Source organism: Macaca fascicularis, chromosome 11 (genome assembly GCF_037993035.2).
Source record: "Macaca fascicularis isolate 582-1 chromosome 11, T2T-MFA8v1.1".
In the NCBI taxonomy this organism is placed as follows: Eukaryota; Metazoa; Chordata; class Mammalia; order Primates; family Cercopithecidae; genus Macaca; species Macaca fascicularis.
The window spans coordinates 78,708,900-78,735,476 of NC_088385.1; the positions used below are offsets into that span (position 1 = coordinate 78,708,900).

Genomic DNA, 26,577 nt, shown 5'->3' on the forward strand with positions numbered 1-26,577 from the left:
TCCTTTTCTAAATTTGTAAACAGATGACAAGTATGAGAATCAGAGATGGGGATGGGCACACTGGCCCATGCCTGTAATCCCAGCACTTTGGGAGGCCGAGGTGGGCGGATCACTTGAAGTCAGGAGTTTGAGACCAGCCTGGCCAACATGGTGAAACCCCATCTCTACTACAAATACAAAAATTAGCCGGGTGTGGTGGCGAGCACCTGTAATCCCAGCTACTCGGGAGGCTGAGGCAGGAAAATTGCTTGAACCTGGGAAGCAGAGGTTGTAGTCAGCAGAGATCGTGTCATTGCACTCCAGCCTAGGTGACAGAGCGAGACTTCGCCTCAAAAAAAAAAAAAAAAAAATCAGAGATGGTGATGAAAATAATGTTAGTAGAGGGGGTTTAGACATATGGCATTATAATAATTCATCCCAGATTAGTTTTGAACTAAACCTGTTGTTGTTACTTCTTGATACCCACAGGCTTTCCTAATGAGGACAGACCACTGAGGATGTGAATGAGAGCAGAATGAAAGCACCTTCTCTTGTTGATAGGCAGATGTAAGAGAGAGGGGGAGAGAGAGAGCCTGGAAAGAATTATGCTACCCTACTCTTTCCCAATCTCAGCACTTAAGTCCCTGGGAAGGAGAGTTTCTTTAGGAGAAGTGCTTATTTCCATTTGAAAATGTGAAGCCATGGAATGGTGTTCCTTGTACATGTTTTTTTTTTTTTTTTTTTTTTTTTTTCATTTAATTCAAGTATTTTTTTGAATGCCTACTGTGTCTTAGATGCAGCAGTGTTATTTTCTGGAAGGAAAGCAGTAATCAAAAAAGACATGGCCCCTGCCTTAAATTGCAGCTGTAATAAGTGCTGTGAATAAGACATATGGCACTGTAAGAGTATATTAGGATAACATGTAAGTTTTCCATGTGTGGGAGTGATTGAAACTCTGAGAGGAAATGAAATCAACTAAGGGGAGGATAGAGTTGGAGGAGATGTGAGCCTAAGTGATTAATTGCACCCTTTAATGATTTGGTAAAAGAGAAAAAGCTTTGTATACTTTGTTTCTTTTCTCATTAGGCTTAATCATTAAGTTTTTAGTGAACCAGGATGTGGCTGCTGTTCTTGGGGAAGGAGATAGTATCACGTAACTACTTCAAATGCTATTCTCCTAATATCAGCCACTACTTTGTGTATTGTCCTGTGACACTGGGAGGGCAATTTACTTTTTGACCCATGAATGGTCTGAAACGTGTAAAAACAGTGCATCAAATATTTTATCTCCAAGGCCCCTCCATGCTCTAGGCTGAAAATAAGTGCTCCCTCCCTAGTCTCCTTCCTGTCACAAATTATGCCCAATTGTATTATGCCATGTAGCTCACCATAGATTTTATAGAGTCCAAGTAGTAGAATAAAGCTGTTCCAAGTAGATATTCACCAGTATTTAAAAAGTCCCAAATTTATATAAGCCATCCCTCACTATCAGAATCTTTTTTGTTTTAACTTTTATTTTAGGTTCAGGGGTATATGTGCAGGTTTGTTAAGTAGGTAAACTGCATGTCATGGGGTTTTGATGTACAAATAATTTTGTCACACGTAATAAGTATAGTATCTGATAGGTAGTTTTTCTGATCCTCTCCCTCCTCGCACTTTCCACCCTCAAGTAGTCTCTGGTGTCTGTTTTTCCTCTCTTTGTGTCCATGTGTTGTTGTTTAGCTCCCACTTGTAAGTGAGAACATGTAGTATTTGACTTTCTGTTCCTGCATTAGTTTGCTTTAGGAAAATAGCCTCCAGCTCCATCCATGTTGCTGCCAAGGACATGATCTTATTCTTTTTATGGCTACGTACTATTCCATGGTGCATATATACCACATTGTCTTTATCCAGCCTACCATTGATGGACGTTTAGGTTTATTTCACACCTTTGCTATTGTGAATTACAAAATTCTTAAGGAGAAATTTAAAGGCCCTTGTTCTTGTTAGTTAGGATTCAAATAAGTGGAATTCCCAAAATTTTAAGTTAAAGTTCACATAAATGAAAATATCTAAATATTATACCCAATTTTTATTCTACTAGGTGTCAGCCAGGGAGTTCTCATTTCCTGTCCCTGGAACAGTTATCCTAAGCAAAACGATGTTTCCAGAGTCTTATTTCTATGGTCAAAGATTGTTTTAGAGACCACACAGAAGAGTAGTCAAGGAAATCTTGATTTCAGCCTCATTGGGATGCCAGCGGTCACCCTTCCTGTCTTCTTTTGAGTTCAAAATGAAGAGAATTAGACCAGATAACTTTTTTTATTTTTGATTAAGATAAATTGAGGAATGTGGCTTGCTTTTGTGGCCTTGTTGTCTTCCCAATCCACTTCCTAGTGAGTTAAGTTTATTTTCCTAAAGAGCTAAATTTCCTCTTACAGGAGCAGGGCCTTACCATATGGACCAGCAGAGATTGCCAGTAATCTAGGAATGGGCAACCTAGATGACTCACAAGTGCCAGGAAGAGGCCCTGCTAGGCTAGTCATGTGTAGTTCCTTCTTTTAGTCTCAACAACCTGATCTAGTCAGTGCAACATAGGCCATCTTCTTGATGCTTAATATTTTTCAGATACTTTTCTTTTTTACCAGGAAAACTGTCATATTTGTTCGTGTTTGTAAGTATTCTTTGATTTATCATCATTTAGAATGTGATGTTCACTTGGATAAAAGAATGAGCTAGGAATATGTTTTTCTTACTTTTCTGGACCAAGTTGGTTGCTAAGATATGAATAAGACCTGTTGATTCCATTAAGTTATTTTGTATATTGGGCCATTTTTACATTGATATGCAAATATCCAAGCAGTAAAATATTCCCTTAAAAAGCCAAATTGGTTGTATCATCAAACAGCACCAACCATTTAAAAGAGTAGGTTCTAGATGTAAAATTTTGTTACTGTACCTTTCTATTTTTTATTCCCAGTTTTGATTGATAATCTCTGCAATGCTGTTTATTTCTTTAGCCTTACATGTTGGTCATTCTCAATAGAAATATGAAATAATTACTGCTACATTTGGGTGTACAAGCATTGTTCAGTTTATAATTTCTGAGTTTATTATGAGGTCTTTGGGAGAGGCTCACTCCAAAGCCTAGGATATACTTCAGAATTTTCAGGAGATATGCTTCTATAGTTGTGATATTAGACTATAGTTTTCTTCAAATTGTTTAGCAGGCTGTAATAGAATTGCTGGATTAGCATCATTAAACGTTCGTCTTACTACTGCAATGAGTTTGAAAGTCTTGAATAATGTTAGCATGAGAGATCAACTTCCCAGAATACGTATTTATAAATTAAATCAGTGTGGTGACCTGGAAGGTGGAGACATTCTGGTAATATTTTGGAATACCAGTCTTCCTTATGATGAGCTCTTTAATTGCCTAGCAGTATAACAGTGTACTACTTGTCCATTGACTGATGTACTTTTTAAATGTTTTGTTGATTACCTTTGGGGCAGTCAGGTCTTTACTTTCTTCATATCTTCCCTGCTTCTTAGAGCTTCCTCCACCCCCCATCACAGAGTAGTAGTTACGAAAAAGAAAAGAAGGAATTTATTTTTAAAAAATATTTGTGTTTGCTTGTTGGTAAGCCAGTCATTTCATCTTCTGATCTCCAGTTTAGTGGCCACTGTTTAAGATATGGAGCCATAGAGTTATCTGAGCCCAGAGAGCTGAAAGTTGCGTATTAGTTCCTCTTTTATATGTATAGACAGTGGTTTGACTTTCATGAGCATTTTTTTATTTGGGTTTTAAAGAAATAATTTGGCTTAATTTATTGTTAGAAACAAAATGACAGTGCTAGCAGCACTGTGCTATGAATAAAATTTTGTTTTTTAGCTACTTTTCTTTTCTGATGCTACATTTCAAGGTCCATCGTTTAAAAAATGCCTTGTGAGAGAATCTGTAAGTCTGCCTATTAATTGTGACCCCCCAAAATATTCAGAAAAGTGAATGTTTTAAAATGTATGGTTTTTTCCTCCTATATCAAATGACTCAACCTCAGCCCTTTTTAAAAAGCCAAGGGGCTTATTAGCTACTGTTGTTGTATATGCAGATGGAGTGCTGTTTCTGACTATGTAAGAATATAAGGATCCTGTTTTAGATTTCATATTCCCTCTAGCATTACTGTTGCATCCTGTTATGTTAGAATTGAGAAGAGATAACTGTTATTAAAGATCTTATCTCAAACATAATAAACAGGAGGTGTATAGCAGCAAAATAACATTTAATTTTTATTTTAAACATAGAAAAGTTCTCAGTTTATTAGAACGAAGTCATAAAACTCACTAAATAGAAAAAAGACTAGATAATTTGTCAGATGACTAGAAATTAGATGTCTGTTTTGAAAAGATTTTGTTAAATTCTGTCATTACTAAGAAATGTGAAGAGACTTGCTTCTATAGTTTAATAAGCAAGAACTAAAAACATAGTATTACCCAAACCATACGTAATAATCTTTTTAAAATATGTTCATGTGTGTGCATTTGTAATTACGGTTAGCATGATTAATGATCTTTATCAAATAACTAATATATCTTACGTTTTAAACATCTTATATTACAGTATTACTAAGCCGTGAATGAAGGTGGAAACCATTTCAAAATAAGACATATTTTCTATATGTAAATATTACATACTGATGACTCCTAATGTCTGTTTTGGCTTTCTTTAATTTTTATGATAATAAAGCCAGATATCTTGTAATGGTTTTCTACTATAATTCTAGAGAAGAATTTAGGTTCATTCCAATTTAATCCTTTTGGCTTTACCTGGAATAAAAATATACTTTGTTTTATTTATGTTATATGCAGAGTATTAATTTAGTATTTGTTAATTTTGTATTTTATGTTTCATGTAGTTTTGAAGCTCCTTTAAAATAGTTACTAAATATTTGCTAATGTATTAATGGAAAACTGTTCTAGAACTGGACATTAAAATGTTTTGGTTTTTTTTTTTTGTAGGGAGCATTTGTGTCAGTAATTGTTCACGTAGTAATTGATACAGTGTGTTAGTATTTTCTACAAATCCTCTTTTTTATTGTAGATCTCCACAGGATAAAAGAACACTTCTTGTGAATTGTCAAAATAAGAGTCTTTCACAGTCTTTTGAAAATCTTCTTGATGAGCCAGCATATGGTTTAATACAAGTATGTTTCTTAAATCTATCATGTATTATTCTGACTGCATTATTTTATGTGCCCCCTACTTCTCATCTTCTCAGAGTATGCAGAATGAGACAGGTATATATATATATGTGTGTATGTGTGTGTGTCTGTGTAATCTTTTTAGAACTATTCTCTGTAATTTTACAGAAACAATAATATGTTTTCATGTTATTTGCAAGACTCAGAGGCTTCCTTGGTTCTTACTCATAAGGCAGTTTGTCCATTTATTATAATACTAAAATTAGACATCAATAGAGTTGTATCATAACTTTTATTGATTAGGTTAGGGGTGACAGAGCAAGCCAGTTTGAATTCATTAATGATCAATTTAGGCAAAAATCTGGTTTGAATTTAAGTAGGTTGTTTTGACGTCATGACAATCTTATTCCCCTAAGAATATTTGAGTATTGTTCTTGCATTAGGCTAAAAATGTACACTTAATAATAGGCAGAAGTAAATTTAATTATCACTCAGATGACTATGTAAAGTAATGAGATGATTTATTCATTTATTTATTTATTCACTTATTCATTTAACAAATATGTGAGAGCTTGCTGTGTCCCAGCTGTTCTTTTCCTGGTTTTGAAGATGTAGAGATTAATAAGATATAGAGGGAACTTTTTAGGAAAGAGGATGAGAGAGAGAACTAAACACTATTTGAAATAGGAAATAAGAGGATAATTTTACTTATTGTGAAAATAATTATTTAATAAATAACTATTTTTGCTAAATATGAATGAGCAATTAGTTTGGGCTTCAGAAGTTACCCTAGCGCTTAACAGTAGAAAAACCTTTTGCCGTTTTCCAGGGTTGCACTGTCCCAGAATAAATTATTCTTGTTGGCATGATTTACTATTCACGTAATTAGATTAAAAGTCAGCTAATATTTAAATATGAGCTTTTAAATTTAGCAATCAAATATTTTGTGTCAGAATAGCATGGTAGTACACACTTCAAGAAATATTTTTTTTGTGTGAAGGCAGGACTGCTAGACAGAAGAAAGCTGTTGTGGGCCATTCACCACTGGAAAGTAAGCACTGCGTATGTTTTCTGATGTATGCAGATTGAGTGAAGCCTGCAAATCATTTGTTTATCTGCAATTCAATCAGTAGCATTAACTTATCATTTATTATGCTCTTTTAACCAAATGAAATGATTGGCTTAGAAAATTTAAATTTTTCTTCCAAGAAAGAAAATACAAATTTAAGATAATCTTAGAACACTCTGTTTTAGTCCTGATTTCTTTTCTTTTAAAAAGCTTTGCTTTTTTTGCCCATGTTGGAGTATTCATTTTTCTTTATTTGAATTAATAATGCTAATGTTTTTCTTCCTACTGCATAGAAAATTAAAAAGGACCCTTATACAGCAACTATGATAGGATTTTCCAAAGTCACAAACTACATTTTTGACAGTTTGAGAGGCAGCGATCCCTCTACACATCAACGACCACCTTCAGAAATGGCAGATTTTCTTAGTGATGCTATTTCAGGTCTAAAGATAAATCAACAAGAAGAACCAGGATTTGAAGTCATCACAAGAGTGAGTAAAGATTAGTATTAATGTAGCTCTTATGTTTTAACAGGAGAACGTGTACTATAGAAATAGAAACTTAATTTTGGTGATATCTGCCTCTTTCCATAATCTGTTCTTACAACTTTTTGCTGGTATATCTGACAATGAGTGCTTGTCCTGCCACTAAATTCTTCATTTGTTCTCTATCTTATACTCTTTCTTGATTAATGTTGGATCTCTCTTTGATTACATTTTGATAATAAAGAAGTTTGTTTCATTGAGTGCATAGTAGAGTGAAGAGCGAACCTTTCCTATAGCCTCTTAGTTCTGTTCCTTACTTGCATGTTTTCTCATAGGCATCAGAGACAGCTAGTCAGGACACTACTTTTAGGGCTTTTATTCTCATGTAATGCTTCCTTTTTCAAGTAAGATGGGTTTTGGCCTGAATTATGGCAGATCTTTATATGTGCTCAGCAAGACTTAAATTTGCTACAATTCTAGGCTTGTACATAGTTAGAAAACTATACATATCTAAATTTTAGTGCTTAATTAAAGGGTTTATCGTGCAAATAGTATTTTAAAATTATCAACATCTGTTAATTGAATAAAACACTATAGAAAATGCCAAGTGAAGCTAGTGGGTCATGAATCAATTCTGAGAAATACGAACTTTAGAAGAAAAGCTAATTTTAGAATATGATTAATGGAATAATTATATATTCTTTCTTTTTAAATAATACAGCATATCATTTGGTTTGAAGGTTTCTTATAGAATTTACATGTCGAATGTTCTATATGTATGTAATTGAACCCAAAATAGTAAAGAACTTTATTTTAATAACAAATATTTTTAGTCTGTGGGGTTTTCTGTTTCTGAACTTATAACCCAGCTTGTTGTGTGTTTAGTAGAAGGGAAACATATGTAATGCCAACTATTATAGTTAAACTAAACATGGGAAAATGAGGGATGATCTTAGAAGTATTAGAAGGCATGTCTGAAAAATAGTATTTTAAATTTAGTTTCTATATGCCTTTATTTCATTTCACTGGTTAAATATGTACTTGTTATTGCTTATCTTATTTTTAGATTGATTTGGGGGAACGACCTGTTGTTCAAAGGAAAGAGCCAGTATCACTGGAAGAATGGACTAAGAACATTGATTCTGAAGGAAGAATTTTAAATGTAGATAGTATGAAGCAGATGATATTTAGAGGGGTAATTTAAACACTCTAATATGGCTTGTCTTACAAACTCCTAGTATTCAGTATTATAAACTCCTAGTTATTATTATTGTTTTGGTGGGTTTTGTTGTGGTGGTGGTGGTGGTTGTTTTTTGGCAGGGGAAGTGGGGAGGAATGAACTCCGTTATTTCTTGATGAATGATGCCTTAAAATTCCTGGATTGAGTGGGACAGAGTGAGGTGCTTATGATGTTCCTGGGGGTTGGGTAGAGGGATACCCTTAACTCTGGGGGAGGATATTCTTCCGTATTTGAAGTTCTGTAGGTTTTGTGAAGGAGGCCTGCATTCCAGTGGCATTTGCCTTATTCTTTAAGATTGGGCTTAGACTCACCAGTCCCACTGTCTGTCTGCTGTAGGCTGCTGTATTCTGTGTACTGTTTAAACTTTCTGGCAGCTACTTACATCTTTTGGATCTAGAAGTAAAAAACAAGATGGTATTCACTGAATTGAACTATTTACATATATAAAACTACCTCTTAAAGATTAGTTTTCGTTTTTATATGCAAGTTTTGTGAACTTAACAGTATTGCATTCTTTTTCATTCATGTGTTTAATATGCATGCTTTCTTCAGGGACTTAGTCATGCATTGAGAAAGCAAGCTTGGAAATTTCTTCTGGGTTATTTTCCCTGGGACAGTACCAAGGAGGAAAGAACCCAATTACAAAAGCAAAAAACGTAAGTAATGGTCTTTTGTACATTCATTCAAAGAGATTCGAGTAACCCACCCATACAAATTAGTATAGGGTTTCTAGATGAGGATTTGGAATAGACTAGGGAATGGGAAAACAACTTAATTTTTATTGTTTTAACTCAAAAATTATGAGCATTCTAATTATTTTAAATCAGAAACACTTATTAGAAGCACCTCGTTGCATTTATTTTTGTGAATATGTAAAAAGAAGATAAACATACTCTATTTCCCTTATATAAGCCTCGTACAAGCATTTTGCATACTTGAAAGATAGCTATGTAGACATACACTTAAAAACATCTCTCATTCATCTTGATTCACTTTTACAATTCATTATGAAATTATAAAATTGGCTCATAAGAAATATATTTGCTATTTAGATTAATTACCTTTAAGTTACTTTTCTGATATTCTTATAATGGATCCTTCATTCTTTTTGGAAGAGTATTTCTATTTTAAGTTATTTCTAAGACTTGAAACACAGACCAACTTTCCAGGTGCAACTTCTTGTTCTCAGTTGTCAGTCTAGGCTTTGAGTTAAAGCTATTTTCAGTCATTATGTTCATATTTAAGTTATCTGACAGTCTTCTCTTTTCAGCATGTTTACCAGTTCTTCTAAAACATTTTTACATTAACTAGTTTCTGCAATAAACTGCTTGGAAATGGAACTATAATGTCACTTTAAAAAAAAAAATCACTTAGATTTGTATTTACAATTATTTAGAAACTTTAGTGGTTAAGATATTTCATTATTAGAATACTTTAGAGATGATTTTAAGGATTAGATAAATGTTTTTGTAAAAGAATACCTAAAGTTTTTCTAGTAGTGGAACAAAGTTTATCACATAAACTTTGTGATATGTATAGGGTATTTTTTCTTTTGTTTTCACTTATTTGTCTTAACTTTAAACGTTTCGCTGTTGTTTTTATGAACTTACATTCCGTTAGCATCATAAATGCTTTGATATACTGTTTATAGAAAAACCCAGTTAAACAGTGTTAAAAATAAAGTTTTCAAATAGCTTTCTTTGGTGTCAAATTGTTTTCTATAGTGATGAATACTTCAGAATGAAACTGCAGTGGAAATCTGTCAGCCAGGAACAAGAGAAAAGAAATTCAAGGTTAAGAGATTATAGAAGTCTTATCGGTAATTTTTTTCTTAACAACTTTGGAAATGCAAGACGGGATTACATTGAAATCTTGATGAGATTAAAGAAGTGAAGATACACGCTAACAGTGCTAGGGCTCAAAAGAGAAATCAGAATAGAAAAGTACATTGCAATGTGTGTTTAATGTTCTTTGTTGTTCCTCTTCCAATAGGCATATTAATTCAGTAAGTGTATTTATAAGTGTTGATATATTTAATTTTCAGTTCCAAAGTATGAATTTCTAAAAAAGATTATTTACCTGTATTTGCTTGTTGAATTAATTTCATTTTTTAAAAACTTTATTTTCTTTTTTATTATGAAAGTGTTTATTGTAGAAAATTTAGTAACTGTAGATGAGCAAAAAGAGGTAAATATAAATTATTTTTGTTTCTGTCACCCAGAGATAATTATGGTTAATAGGTATTGGTTTATATCCCTTCAGAACTTCTTTAAATATACATATATTTCATTTTTAAAATTAAATGACTCCAGATATAAAGTTTAGTTAGTATTTGAAAATAGAATATTTACCTGGGGATAACTGTTCTCTAAAACATAGAGATGCTTGATAGAATTTTATCATAAAAACATTAGCTGCAATTCATAATCTCCATTTACGAATGAGAAACTGAAGCATGGAGAACATAAATGACTTGTCCAAGGTCACATGGTTTAAATAAGTGCAGAGCCCAGTTTAAGGTTCTTATTACATTGTCTGTGTAATTTTAGGATAGCATTGGATAGTACTGGAACTTAGTTTTGAAATTCCTTTATGGTATCTGGATTTGTGTATCTGTGGTTTCATAAAGAACGATAGAGGGATTTGTTACTGTTGTTAATGCCCTCTCATGAAAGAAAGAATTTTTAAAATTTTATTTAGAAAGCCCAACATAACAAGCTGATTTGGTACCGTTTGTGGACATAAAAACAACATCTTTTTGGCAGTGATACTTTTGATCCAAAAAGAATTTATTTTTCTGAAATGTAAATTATACCAGAATAAACTTTGTCCTTTCTCTGATTAAGGCAAAAGGTTGGGAGTCCTGAGTTTTGGAGTTATCTAAAGTTTCTAACTGAAGCTTCTTGCTGTTTTCAGTTTCAATAGGAAAAACAATAATGGATTCTGGTGTTTTACTCCTGCTTGAGCGTAAAGTATTTGAACTGGAAGGGAAGTTAGAGGTCAACTAAACTTGTATTTTAAGCCTCTTTTTTCTGCATGCCATATCCTCTTCCCTTTATATCAAGCATCAGTGTTGATGTCTCTGATATTCTCAACCTTTCATGTCCTGTTCTCATCCTTTCCAGGAGACTGGTAGAAAAATTTAGATATTTAAAGTCCCCATAATGTAATTTGAATTGAGACATACTTTAGCCTACTTCGTTCATTTTTAGCAGATAAAATTGAAGCCCAGAAAGGTTAGTCAGTTGTCTTAAGCCATCTATCTGGTTAGTTTTATAGCTCAGACTCATTCATACTCAGATCTAATTTTTAAGTGGCCTTTCAGCTATACCATGCTTTCTGCCAGTAGAAGTGTATAAATAAGTTAGTTTTAAAGCATTCTTTTTCTATAATGCTTTTTCCCAAAAGTATTTTGAGAATGATTATCAAAAGCTTTTTAGGTAGTATAAATTTACTTTTATTAAAAACAAAACTACGCAGTAAGCTTTAGGTCTTGCATACATGCCAATAAGCTGGATTTTACTTTAAGTGTGATGAGAATCTATTGGAGTGTTTTAAGGAAGAGTATTTTATTTACATTTTAAAATCATTTTTACTGCTTTGTGGAAATTCAATCAAAGTAAGAGTAGGAATAGGGAGACCAGTTAGTAGAAAGCAGAAGTCCAGGCAAGAAAATAGTAGTAGAGAAGGTAAAAAGAAGTAGGTGAGACCGGCCATGGTGGCTCCCACCTGTAATCCCAGTATTTGGGAGGCTGAGGAGGGAGGATCACTTGAGCCTGGGGAGTTGAGGCCACAGTGTGTTGTGATTGTGCCACTACACTCCAGCCTGGGTGACAGAGTGAGACCCCTTCTCAAAAAAAAAAAAGGTAAATTCAAGTTATATTTTGGTGTTAGAGTTGGTAAGACTTTCTGATGTATTAAATATGGGGTGTGAAGGGGAAAGAGAAATAAAAAATAGGACTCAGTTTCTGACTAGAAAACAGGCAGTTAGTGATACCCCTTACGGAGATGAGGAGAAATGGGGTATGGTGAAATTGAATTAAGTGTTAAAGTATATATACCTTAAGGTGAAAAATACAAATGGAATGTCAAATAACTAGTTGAATAGTCTGGACTAGTCTGGTAGGAGATAGAAATTTGGGTATTATCAGTATAAATATCCATGGAAACAGATGTGCCACCTAGTGGAAAAAGAGACAGTTAAGAAAGCTCAGGAATCCCTGTTTTTAAAGCAGTGGTTTCTAACCTTGGCAACACATTAACTCATTTATGTCTAGTTTTCCATTATTGGAACACTGAGTTTGTGGGAGTTATTTCTATCCTACTGCTCAAGGTCATCTCCAAGGTCTGATTTTTCACACACAGAAATTCGCAACCTCTGGCATAAATGGGTTAAAATCACCAAAGGATCTTTCTGAAAACCAAATTGATTATTTCAAGCATTCATACACTCATTCATTCTTTCAATAAATATTACTTAGTGCCTATTATGTACTAGGCTGTCCTCTAGGCATTGGGGATTCATCAGTGCACAAAACAGGCAAAATTCTTGCCCTAAAGGAGTTTTCATTCTTGTGGAAGAACAGACAGTAAACAAGTTAAGTAAGTGACATATGTGGTATGTTAGTGATACATGCCAAATAGAAAAATAAGGCAAGGAAGAGGGTTAGGATGTTTGTGTGCCATGTTGGCCATTTTAACTTGGGCAAGCAGAGACAGCTTTTAGTGGGAAAGTGATATTTGAATAGAAACTTGAAAAATAGAGGGGGTTCTCTCATGACTCCTGTTCAGTATAGTATTGGAAGCCCTAGCCAGAGCAATCAGGCAAGAGATAGAAATAATGGGCATCCAGATGGGAAGAGAGGAAGAGCAACTGCTTGATGTAAAGGGAAGAGGATATGACATATGGATATTGCTAGGGTTTTTGTCTTGCAAGAGACAGATTCTTGCTTGTCACCCAGCCTGGAGTGCAGTGGCACAATCATAATTCACTGCAGCTTGGGCTCAAAGGATACTCCAGCCTCAGCCTCCCAAGTAGCTGGGGCTATATGCATGCACCACCACACCTGGCTAATTTTTAAAGTTTTTTGTACACATGGGGTCTCACTATGTTTCCCAGGCTGGTCTCCAACTCCTGGCCTCAAGCAGTTCTCCCATCTCAGTGTTACAAAGCATTGGGATTATAGACATGAGCCACTGTGCCCAGCCAATATTGCTGTTTTTTTGTTTTTGTTTCTGTCTAAGATGGGAAAAACTGTGAGAGAAGAAAGTTTGGAAGAGAATATTTAGAATTCAGTTTTAGATTTTAATTTTGAGATGCCTATTGAATGTCCGTAAGTTAATATGTTGAGTTGAATGTGGATATATAGGGCAGGAATTCATGGGACTGGAGATAAATTTAGGGGTCATCAACATAGATAGTATGAGATTACATAAAACTATGAATTATGAAACTAGATTACTTCAACAAACTAGGCGTCAAAGGTACAAACCTCAATATTAAGAGCCATCTATCACAGACCCACAGCCAACATCATACTGAACAGGTAAAAGCTGGAAGCATTGCCCTTGAGAACCAGAACAAGACAAGGATACCCACTCTGACACTCCTATTCAGCATGGTATAGAATCAGGCAAGAGAAAGAAAGAAAAGGCATCCAGATAGGAAGAGAGGAAGTCACCCTCTCTTCACAGGCAATATGACACTATACCTAGAAAACCCCATAGTCTCTGCCCAAAGGCTCCTAGATCTGATAAACAACTTCAGCAAAGTTTCAGTTTACAAAATCGATGTACAAAAATCAGTAGCATTGGTATACACCAACAACGTCCAAGCCAAGAGCCCAGTGAAGGATGTGATCCCATTCACAGTAGGCACAAAAAGAATGAAATACCTAGAAATACAGCTAACCAGGGAGGTGAAAGAACTCTGCAATGAGAATTACAAAACACTGCTGAAAGGAATCAGAGATAACACAAACAAATAGAAAAACATTTCATACCATGGATTGAAAGAATACTGTTTAAAATGGCCGTACTGTTCAAGGCTATTTATAGATTCAGTGCTATTCCTATCAAACTACCAATGACATTTTTCACAGAATTAGAAAAAAAATTCTTATGCAACCAAAAACGAGCCCAAATAGCCAAAGCAATCTTAATGCAAAATGAAGAAAGTTGGAGGCCATACTACCTGACTTCAAAGTATACTGCAAGGCTATAGTAACTAAAATAGCATAGTTCTGGGACAAAAACCAGACACATAAAGCAACAAAACATGTTAGAGAACCCAGAAATAAAGCCATATACCTACAGCCATCTGATCTTTGACAGAGCTAACAAAAACAAGCCACAGGGAAATGACTCCCTATTCAATAAATGTTGCTGGGCTAACTGGCTAGCTATATGCAGAGGAATTAAACTGGACCCCTACCTTTCGCCATATACAAAAATCAGTTAAGATGGATTAAATACTTAAATGTAAAACCTGAAACTATAAAGACCCTAGAAGAAAATCTAGGCAATACCATTGAGGATATCGACCCAGGCAAAGACTTGATGAAGAAGACTGCGAAAGCAATTACAACCAAAACAGAAATTGACAAGTGGGACCTAATTAAACTAAAGAGCTTCTGTACAGCAAAAGTAACTATCAATCAACAGAGTAAATGGCCTACAGAATGGGAGAAAACATTTGCAAAGTATGTATCTTTCAAAGGTCTAATACCCAGAATCTGTAAGGAACTCAAATCAACAAGCAGAAACAACCCCATTAAAAGATGGGCAAAGGACATGAGCAGACTTTTTTTTTTTTTTTGAGACAGAGAGTCTCCCTCTGTCGCCCAGGCTGGAGTGCAGCAGTGCAATCTCTGCTCACTGCAACCTCTGCCTCCCGGGTTCAAGCAGTTCTCTGCCTCAGCCTCCCCAGTAGCTGGGATTACAGGTGGCCGCCACAATGGTGGGCTAATTTTAGAATTTTTTTTAAGTAGAGACAGGGTTTTACCATCTTGGCCAGGCTGATCTTGAACTCCTGGCCTCGTGATCTACCCGCTTTGGCCTCCCAACGTGCTGGGATTACAGGCGTGAGCCACCGTGCCTGGCTGCAGACACGTCTTAAAAGAAGACGTACACACAGCCAACCAGCATATGGAAAAATGCTCAATATTACTAGTTATTGCAGCATACAATTCAAAACCACAATGAGATACCATCTCCTGGTAGTCATAATGGCTGTTACTAAAAAGTCAAAAAATAACAGATGCTGGCAAGGTTGTAGAGAAAAGGGAACGCTAATACACTGCTGGTGGGAATGTAAATTAGTTCAGCCACTGTGGAAAGCAGTCTAGACATTTCCCAAAGAACTTAAAATAGAACTACCGTTCGACCCAGCAATCCCATTACTGGATATATGTCCAAAGGGATACAAATCATTATATCACAAAGGTAAATGCACATGTATGTTCATAGCAACACTATTTGACAATAGCGAAGACATGAAATCAGCTTAGATGCCCATCAGTGGTGGACTGGATAAAGAAATGTACATATACAGCATAGAATGCTATGCAGCCATAATAAAGAGATCCTAGCCTTTGCAGCAATATACGTGGAACTGGAGGCCATAATCCTAAGTGAATTAATGCAGAAAACCAAATACCACATGTTCTCAGTACAAGTAGGAGGGAAACATTAAGTACACGTGGACACAAAAAAGGAAACAGTAGACACTAGGGCTGTTTGAGAGTGAAGGGTGGTAGGAGGGTGAGGATTGAAAAACTACCTGTTGGGTGTTATGCTCATTACCTGGGTGGCAAAACTATCTGTACACCAAACCCCCATGACACACCGGTTACCTGTGTAACAAACTTGCACATGTACCCCTTGAACCTAAAATAAAACTTGGAAGGAAAAAAAAATAGATTAAATTGCCAAGGGAGTAGTACAGTTATAAAAATAAAAGCCCAAGAACTGAGCCCTGGGGCACTTCAATTTATAAGTAGGAAAAATTAGAAGATAGAAGAGACTTAAGTAAAGAGCCACAGAGAAACTGTGGCTATCTATTTCATAGATAGATAGAAAACATGTAAGTTTGATGTCCTAAAAGACAAATGAAGAAAGTATTTCAAGAAAGGGTAATTGGGATGCCAAGTAAGATTATTTAAGTTGACCATTGCATAGAGGAATAAAGAGATCACTGGAGATTTTGATTAAAGAAGAATTTTGATGGATTGGTGCATGTGATAACCTGATTAGAGTGAATTGAAGAGAAATGGAAGACAACTTGGAGACAATACATACAGCTCTTTCAAGGAGTTTTGCTGAAAACAGATGTAGTTTCAGAAAGTGAGCTAGCAGTTAGAGGGAAAAGTAGGATTAAGAAAGGTTTTAATGATGTTGAAAGAAATAATATAAAGTTGAATACTATGGGAATGGTCCAGTAGAAAGGAAAAACTGGTAAAGCTGAAGAGGGAGGTAATTACTAGAGTAACTAGATAAGAATTACTAGAGTCCTTGGGTAGTCAATAGGGGATGGTTCTCATGCACAAGAGGAGGGGTTGGTCTTTGCCACAGAATTAATGAAACTCATTTATAGTGTTAGGAGAGCGGGGAGACTGTATCAGTTCAAACACGGTTGTGTGGTTAGAATAGTGGGAACCTGTGGAAATTCTCTAAATAGTGTCATTTTCTCAGAAATAGGAAGCAGGGTCCTTATCTGAGTTAGGATGTGGGAGAAGATGGAGGCTTGAAGAGAAAGGAAGTATAAAATAATTTTATGAATAGGGAGTGAATGGACAAGGGAAATAGAGCAGGATTGCCAGACAGCATTCAGGATCCACTTGATGTTAGTGATGGTGAATATAAAATGGGGTCAGTTAATGTGGTTGTGTTTTTCTTCAGCCTTTTTTTTAGCTACATCACATTAGATGGAGAGTTAGATTTAATAAGAGCTTTTTGTTTTTAACTGAAGTACTCCTTTTCAGAAATGGGATTTCTAGAAATAATTATAAAATAGCGTTTATATATATTACTTTTTATCCCTTTTCTGATTTTCACCTGGCTTGTCACTATTAAATATTTATACAAGAAGAAATACTGGTAGTTCATGAGAATACAAACAACTTTTTTTTACTATGTTTAAAAAACATATTAAGGCAGATACTCTGTACTGGCATTGTGGGAATATAAATTATGCTTGAGTTAATAAAAATTATGAACTTTATCAACTGTGAAATGAGACAGAAGCAGTTTCATTTTTTTTTTTTTTTTTTTTTTTTTTGAGGCAGGGTCGCACTGTGTCGCCCAGGCTAGAGTACAGTGGTGCCATCTCAGCTTCCTGCAGCCTCAACTTCCTGGGCTCAGGTGATTCTCCCACGTCAGCCTTCTGAGTAGCTGGTACCACAGGCAAGCGTCACCATGCCTGGGTAATTTTTGTATTTTTTGTAGAGACAGGGTTTTGCCATGTTGCCCAGGCTGTTCTTGAATTCCTGGACTTAAGCAGTCCTCCTGTTTTGGCCTCCCAAAGTGCTGGGATTATAGCCATGAGCCACTGTACCTGGCCCATTTTGACATTTTTAATTGTAATTTTATATAAATAGCATGAATTTTTCTGGTATTACTTTTGCTTATTTGAGAACTGTATCCACAATTCTGTGGGTATTTGCTTGCTTTTTAAAAATCAAATGTAGTACATTTTAACAGAAAGCTAAAATATTTGAATAATTTTTAAAATGCCGTTACAGAATCTAATTAAGCTCACATCATATCCTGTTGTTAGATTCCACTCTATTGTATCTCCTTATCTTTTTTTTATTATTACTATTTTTGAGACAGTATCACTCTGTGGCCCATGCTGGAGTGCAGTGGTGCGATCTTGGCTCACTGCAGCCTCCGCCTCCTGGGTTCAAGCCATTCTCGTGCCGCAGCCTTCTGAGTAGCTGAGATTACAGGTGCACACCAGCATGCCCGGCTAATTTTTGTATTTTTGGTAGACAGGGTTTCGCCATATTGGCCAGGCTGATCTTGAACTCCTCACCTCAGGTGATCCACCTGTCTCGGCATCCCAAAGTGCTGGGATTACAGGCGTGAGCCACCACACCTGACCTCCTCATCTCTTTGTAAAGAGTTTTGAGAAAGTTTTCAGATTACTCAGTTTAATTGGGGGGAGACAGTTATCACTTTTAAACAATTGATTCTACAGCAGTTTGTTTAAGTTACTTCTTCCTAATTTACTGAGAGATTCAAGTTTGGAGAATTCCTTGTAAAGTCTCTCACATCATGATGCACTTAGGCATCAGTGTTTGTGAATTGAATTGTCAGTACAACTTTGGACACACTCATGATGATGTTTCCAAATCTGTTTCTCATGAAGTCATTTCCAACTTTAATGATATCTAAATTGTGTAGATAGGAAAATAAGGAAATAATTTGTCCTAAAGATGATTGAGACATGACAAAGAATTTGATGATACTTATAATAAATGCAGTAATTGTGAATGAAACAAATCTCTTTGATTATGCTTGATAAGGTGGTAGCTTTTTAAAATTAGTTTTCAAGTACTAGTATCTGTGACATGCATTAATGACTGGCATTTTTGTTGGTAATGCAGATTATTACTTAGTGTTGCTTTTAATTCATTGAAAATGTTTTCCACTATGCAGTTGAAAGGTTTCTATCTTTAGATAAAAATTGAAAAATATTTTAAAATCTGCCTATGAGGAGGAGGACTGATTCTTGAAAAAATTCTGAAATGTTACTTCATTGCATATTTGAAATAGAATTTGATGAATTTTTTCTTCATTAAATAAAGCTTGGTGAGTGAAATTAATAGCAAGAAAAATGACTCTGTACTTGTAAGATGTGAGCTTTATAAGAGTCTGTTTTTTGGAAGCTTTTCAAATATGTGATGATTTTCCTCTTCAGAAAAAGATGTTAACAGAACAGATCGAACAAACAAGTTTTATGAAGGCCAAGATAATCCCGGGTTGATTTTGCTTCATGACATTTTGATGACCTATTGTATGTATGATTTTGATTTAGGTAAGTTCTCCTCTAAAGTCCTAATTTTAAAAGATGTAAATATATTTACTTTAGAATTTACATTTTTAATCCAGTTAGACGTGGCTAATAGCTTCATAGGCCTAGTTTTAAGAGAATTTGTTCTCCAGGGGACTGGAAACTTACAAGGCTATGGTTCTTAACCAAGGAGCCCTGGGTTGCTGCAGCAGACTAACTGGAGCACCATGGGATATTTAAAATTTTTAAGGGAATTATAGAGACATCTATAGGACACCACTCTAACTACTAGCTGAAATAGCTAAAGGTTTTAACATTAAATCATTACATTCTTTTTGATGAAGTTATGTCTTTGCAAAGCTGGGTTTTTGGCCTTGCTGTGATAAGTAACTACTATGTAAAAATAAATGATAAAAATAAATGAGGATGGTGATAGCCAGTTGAATTTCAAGGTTTGAGAAGTATTGTAGTGCTCAGTAGGTGGTAAGCTCATAGGACATGAATACTTACTCAATTGTTTTGACCTAACAGCTTAATAAATGGAGTTGTTATTTCTTTGAGACTTAGGAGTGCCTTGGGAAAAATTGCCGAGATACTAAGGATGATAACCATGAACTGAGAAAGTTTGCAAACCATTGTTTGATATGCTTTTCCCATTGCAAAGAAAAATACTGATTGGATATCTTAGATAAGCAGTGCAAAAATTTTGTAGGGCATATAGAACTTACTCTTTTTTTGGTAAATCTCTTTACCAGAAATTTGTTGTAAGAACTGATGCCGGGGCCGGGTGCGGAGGCTCATGCCTGTAATCCCAGCACTTTGGGAGGTCAAGGCAGATGGATCACCTGAGGTCAGGAGTTCAAGACCAGCCTGGCCAACATGGTGAAACCCCGTCTCTACCAAAAATACAAAAGTTAACTGGGCTGGGTGGCACACGCCTGTAATTCCAGCTACTCGGGAGGCTGCGTCAGGAGAATTGCTTGAACCTGGGAGGTGGAGGTTGCAGTGAGACGAGATCGCGCTGCATTGCACTCCAGCCTGGGTGACAGAGTGAGACTCTGTTTCATGAAAAAAAAAAAAAGAGAACTGATGGTGGAATTAGAAGTGTGAAATTACCTGGGGAAGGGATGCTAAGGGGTAGAAAACTTAAGGAACCATTATTTTAAGGGGCAAGAGAACTTAAGATGTTTATTTAAAGGACCAACAGCTTGTCTAACCATCAACTTTTGAATAAGTGTAAATACTAGAAATGTTTGAGTTACCTGCTATGTGAGTGGCTTCTAGCTAAAGGATAGTGGAAATAGATGTTTTCTAGATTAGTAACGTTTGAGACATCCTTTAGAGAAGGTGGTTGGATACTTAGCACATTAAAACCAAATGAACCTTGAATTACGGGCACATTTTCTTCACTGTTATTTCTGTGTAAATTTCTCTTGGTTTCCTATATGTAAGTTAGGGGAAGATATACTCTCCGTTTTGATCTTGAGGTATCAGCCTTTTTGGTGACAGTAAGTCAGAAGTTGCAGTTTTCTTTAAAATGTAAAATGTAGTCAGTCCTGTCTATGACACCTATAATGAGCTTCAAGTTGAATTGTTGCAAGAATATTAGTAGAGTGCTTTTCAGGTTACAGAGTGCTTTCATACTTGATTTGATTTTTCATTCTCATAGCAGCCTTTTGAAAAAGGGGGGAAATAATTCTCACTTTATGAGTAAGGTTATTTTGATTTAGAGTGTGACTTATGGTCACACAAGTAAATAATTGGTCTGGGAGTAGAGACCCAGGTCTTTATTGCAGGCTGGGATTCTTACCTCTACACCTTCAGCACTTCAACCCCTTGCCGTTTATTTTAGTTTTGGTTACCACTGTAGGGAATAGGACCATTCTCCTTCGGAACAGAAGGCATTGCTCCATTCTCTCAGATGGTAATTTTGAGATACGAATTCATACGTATTCTGTAGCAGGAGTTCCTGAATGCTTAATTTTCTCAGGGCATTGTCCCAAACCAGCTAACTGGATAACTTACCCTCTCGATTTGTTTATACTCATGTCGCATTCTTTCTATATAGACATTTCAGTTACCTGAAACATAGTCAAGCTTCCTGCAGATAACTGCAGGAAGCCAAGATAACTTATGTGAAGCCAAGATACTTTTTATAAAAGCAATAGACAACATTTCTTACTCTTTACTCATAGCAGAGCAACCTGGAATGTAAATTTACTCTGTCTTGTAGGTGATTTCATTATATGGAGTTTGGCTTCTTAACCCATAGGTGAGGTATAGGTGTATTTGCATCGAATACAGTCTCAGTAGGGAGGAATGAGACAAAAATTACCAAAAGTAGACAAAAGAACTTAAGGAAGTGTGACTTTGAGTTAGTGCAGATACTACAGAAAGTTTCTGTGGGTGGTATCATTACTGGATATGTAATGATGATACTGAATAATCAATGAAAGGTTAGAGTGTGTAATGTTTTTTAAGAATGATTTCTGATCCTCAAGATTTTTGTTTTTTAATTTGATACTCTAAAGGATAAGCTTCAGTAACCTGGAAAATTGAACTATATGTAGTTTAAATTTTCCTTTTTGGTGTAAGCAAGTGTACACTAGGATGATAAGATGTTCATTTCTCACCTCCCTCCCACCCCCTTCCTGCAGTGAAACAAATTTGCTATGGAAGTGATTTTAGGGAAGTACTTTAGAAATTGTACTGGTGCTGATTAAGATGTGCATCATTCAGCAGTAGTGAGGAATCTGAGTATCACTAAATGCCAATTTAAACATCTTTAATCTTTCTTTAATTAAAAGGAATTTGTACATTAATTCCACCTCCCATAACCCATGAGATACCCCAAAGAACATCATGTATAAAATAAAATAGATTAAAGGCAACCAGAACATGAAGATTAATTTGACAACTTGCTTCAGCTAAGACTTAACAGAAGAAATATGGTAGTGATTCCATATGGAAACTGAAGATTTAAAGGATTAAATTGGCTTCTTAGGAATTTTTATTCATTATAACTTAATAATAAAGCACTTTTTTAAGAGGGGAAAGGTGCTTTGTAAATCTTTTGAATAGCACACTTTGAAATATTTCTGATGTAGATCGTACACAGTCAGACTCAGTACTCTTACACTTTGTTGAATTCAGATTAGATTTCCTTCATACTTTAATTGGTTTAACCTTTATTATTTGTCATTGATTTCACTATGTCAGATAGGAAAGTTCTGATGATAACAATTTAGTCTTCCATCTATCTTGTTCTTTTTTAAAAAGTGTGCATTATTTTAGAAACCATCTGTATAAATTCGTAGAAATGATTACATGTAGATATCTTGTCGTATGTCACTTTTGTTTAGTTTTTTTCTCTAAATGTCTTGGTAACTTCATTGTCTGGTACTGTAATAATTGGATGCCCTCCATGAGAACCCAGGTGCCCTTTTATCCTAAAGTGAGTAGAGCTATATTTTCCCATAGGGTACAGTTTAGACAGAGTGAGGCTAATAGGACTGTGGAAAGATGTGGCGGTAGATGATTGGACAGAGGCTCACAGCAAATTGAGCTGAAACTTCATTTGTAAGGAGATTCTGAGGTGATCTGAGTGCCTCTGTCTGTTGTATGTTTGATCTGAGTTTTCTCAAGAGATTTAGTTTACCTGCCTTCTGAGATCATTTTTTAAAGTTTTCTTCCAAAACAGAGTAATGTATAGTTATGTATCATTTATATGATAGCAGAACTATTCCCTCCCTCTCTTATTAAATATTTACTTTTACATGGCTTCAGTGCAGATAGATTTTGTTGAATATAAATGTAAGCTATTGATCTGCAAATGAAAGACTATTTTCCAGACTTCCCAAGCTACCAATAAAGACATTTCTACATGATTTTAATAAATACACAGAAGTTACCAAAGTTGAATGATAATGTTTAAGTAAAAAGGCTTAGTATAAGCTCATGTCCCTTCATTGGTTCAAGAACCTCTTAAGTCTGAAAATTTTTCAAGTCTTGAAAATTGTAAAACAAGGATAATTGAGGGTTTTATAAGAGGAAGTAAAAAAACAAGAAGTTTGACATGTTCAGGTGAAAAAGTAAAACTAACACTTTTTCTTATTTTTAAGCGAGGGATCTGACTCTTTAATTTCCTAGTTTTTCTTTTAATTGAGGGCTCTATTACTGTCACTGTTGAGAAATTATAATAACATCAAGAGATATGTAGGTAAGTGGTCACTTCAGGTACAAAATATTGATTGGATTAAGCCCAGTTGCTGACATTGGTTGGGTGTAGAGAGTAACAAAAAAAGAAAGAAGGACATAGATATGACTATTTAAAAGAGGCTCTTAATTTTGTAACTCCTGTTGTGTGAATCTAAAGGTCTGATTGTTAAAGCAGTTGAACCCAAAGTTCTTATTTTATGTGGCTTGCTCATCATAGTTTGGCATTGCTAACCACTCTGGGCTTGGAACTTTCTGCTTGATTTTTGCAACATTCTTCTCCCTTCATTTTTTTCTTTGCTTCTCTGACTGGTCTTTCTTAAACCTGTCTTTGAGTGTATACTCTTACATTTGACGTTCCTCTTGATTATCTCTTCACTCCTCTTCTGTCTCATGATGCTCTTGCACATTATTTTTAAAATATTACTCACTCTTGATAGTGTATCTGCACTGAGACACATACTAGAAGCTATATATTGCTTGACATCTCAATCTAAAACAACTCATCTTTCTTACTCATGACTAGAGTTCCTCCTTATTTATATTCTTTTCTTGGTGAATATCAATGTCTACCAATTTCTGAATGCAAATGAGAAAGATACAATTTTAAGCGAAGTGGTGGTGATATGCACAACTTTCAGAAGGATACATAAAACTTGGGTTTTCAGAGACTCTTTTTTCTTTTCTTTTTAGGATATGTTCAGGGAATGAGTGACTTACTTTCCCCTCTTTTATATGTGATGGAAAATGAAGTGGATGCCTTTTGGTGCTTTGCCTCTTACATGGACCAAATGGTAAGAACAGGGATTCCTTCCATTAAACTGATTTTGAAAATTTTAGTTGTATAATTTTATAGTGTAAGGTTGATTTTTATGTTTAGCCAACTATGATGGAACTTAAAATAATTACCTCATGCCTTTTGTTACTTTTTCTTTTTAGTAGCCTTTCAAGGTCTTAGAAATACTGGTGGTGTTTTTAATACAGGAAATAGTTTGTGTCTGTAGTATAGGAATAATCAGGATTTAATATCAGTAAATGCTTATGTTCTACTAAAGAGTCATGCGTCATTATAGAATATTGATAAAATAGATGAATTCAATTTTGTGGAATAGTTGAACTTTAATATTATCTGTTTCAGAGATAAATCTTAGTCATGCCAAGTAATATCCTTACCTTTTGTGAAGACTTTGAATTTTATCATTATAGCAACTGATTTTTCTCCAGATGTGTTTGAACTATTTGTAACTCTGACACTTTCTTAGGAATTCATTATTTTCCCAGAAGTATATGATTATTAGAGTTGAACTGTCTATATATACATGTTAGTACAAAGAACATTTTATCTATTATCATTGTTAAATCTTTGAGACAGAGTTCTAAGATAATAGTGCAGAGAATATTGACAGGGAAATAAAATAGAAAAGTCTCTCAAGCAATCTATTAGAAAAAAAAAAAAGCAGAAGGGGTGAGACTAAATAAAGGCATATGAAGTTCAAAGACCTGACTACATAGGTTGCTGTGTTTCTTCAAAATAAGACTAACATACTGGATGCTGGGCCTTTATGTTGGACATTGAAATGGCTTGCTTGCAAGGGGATAAACATTTTGAATCTAACCATCTGAAATATTTTGCTGTAATACAGGGTTTAACTCAGAGTTTTTGGGATACAAATGTGAAATTTGGAAGTGGTACCCTTCTCTTTTTTTCTTTACTTGTATTCTTCCCTTTTGCTTGCCTATTTTTCTTTCTCCTTCAAATTTTCCCTGCTTGTGCCCATTTCCTCAAGTCTCTTGTCCATAGATTCAACTTGTTCTCACTTTCAGTTTTTTTCTAAATGTATACTTGGTAAGATTTGATAGTTTTAAAATGTTCTTTTACTGTTAAATTCATAAATATTCAAATTGGTTTTTTGCCATAAATTATTATTTTTTGATTATTTGGAAGGATTATCAGTGCAGTAATTTGGTAATGTCATTGTTTGTCGTCCTTCCTTTTTTGATTGATTGATTTGTCTACCTTCTTAGTTCCATTTACTCCCAAGTGCTCTAGAAACCTGAGGCATTTATTATAAAGGTCTATATAGCTGATACCAATTACATAAAAACTGTTGTGTGCCTTCCTTGTGTTTTTGTTGTTTATTCTCTTTTCACCAGAGTTAGTATGTTCCTTGATAAAAGGGATTATATGTTTGTTTCACTGGTAGCATACCAGAATTTTCCTAATGCCTGACATGAGGTTGTTCAACAGATTTTTGTAGAACAAACACGTGAATCTTTCCCCAGTGATTAGTTTAAATTGCTATAGTAGATATTCTAAAAAATATAAAAATAAAGCTAAGATGAACATACTGTAGTTAGGATTGTGCAATAAGTTTTCAATAAAACTAAGCCAATATTGGCATGTAAATATATATTGACATATAATGCCACATACATACATGCATACACATGTGTGTATATAGATCTCATATGTAAAGACTGCCTTCTGAACGTGTGTAATAAACACTTTATAGTCTGTCATTTTTTGTGTATGAAGGTTCAGTTTAATCATTTTCACAGTAAATGCTCTCGTGTTTGCCTTTTCCATTAAGGATGTTCTGTGGATTTTTCTAGTCTTTATTCTAAAAAGTTATCTTCTTAGTATATTGTCTGCTAACATCTTTTCTTTCATAATGTTTCAATAATGAGAGGGCAATACGTGGCAATCAAAATAACCTGTATGATTTTTTTTTCACTGCATTGCCTTTGTTTGATGTCCCTAAATCTGTGCTGCTGTTTCTTGATTCTTTGTTTTTGTTTTATAGCTTTACTTCATGTAAGTTTGTACTACTTTTGTGGTGGCTGAACCTAATGTCCATAAATTTACTTTTATTGATGTTTACTTACATCTAATGTAGGTCTAGGCATAGACTTTGTCTGTTATTATGGAAATACAAAGTACAAGTGATCTGATGAACTTTGTTATACCCATCATCCATTTTGCCATATAGTTTTAGTTCCTTTCTCCTCTCCATCTCGCCCTCCCCTGCCCCATACAGAGACATTTATTTACAGACACATTTGAAGCCCTTTGTATATCCATTGTTGATCCCACTCTCCCTTCTCCAGGAGTAACCACTTTTTCAAATATGGTGTCTGTCACTATGGATATGCTTCTTTTTTACAGCAGAGTGGGTAGCAAATGGCTATGCCATGTTAGTTTTCCCAAATCAGCTCTAGTCTTTGGCTGTGTCACAGTAAGAATGATCCTGTTAGTCAGAGTTGATTCTGCCCCTTCTCTATAGGTCTGTCTGGTAAATGTGGAGGAACTATATCCTAAAGCCTTGAGTTAGTCTGTTAATAAACGGTTGTCAAAATTATTAAAGAGAAACAGCTTTTTGAGAATTAATAGACTTAAT

At 35.0% G+C, this 26,577-nt stretch overlaps 1 protein-coding gene across 4 annotated transcripts in view; it reads left to right on the forward strand.

The window, feature by feature from the left end:
• Positions 1-26,577, forward strand: part of TBC1D15 (TBC1 domain family member 15) — an 87,793-nt gene that overhangs the window by 53,969 nt on the left and 7,247 nt on the right. For 2 of the 4 annotated variants that reach the window (XM_005571550.5, XM_074007427.1), the window contains 8 exons: positions 5,057-5,159; positions 6,157-6,207; positions 6,519-6,716; positions 7,777-7,905; positions 8,503-8,606; positions 9,675-9,769; positions 18,872-18,988; positions 23,873-23,973. In XM_005571550.5, coding sequence (XP_005571607.3) covers positions 5,057-5,159; positions 6,157-6,207; positions 6,519-6,716; positions 7,777-7,905; positions 8,503-8,606; positions 9,675-9,769; positions 18,872-18,988; positions 23,873-23,973 — 898 coding nt within the window. The remainder of the gene's footprint in view (positions 1-5,056; positions 5,160-6,156; positions 6,208-6,518; positions 6,717-7,776; positions 7,906-8,502; positions 8,607-9,674; positions 9,770-18,871; positions 18,989-23,872; positions 23,974-26,577) is intronic. The other 2 variants (XM_005571551.5, XM_074007426.1) reach the window with 1 other exon arrangement.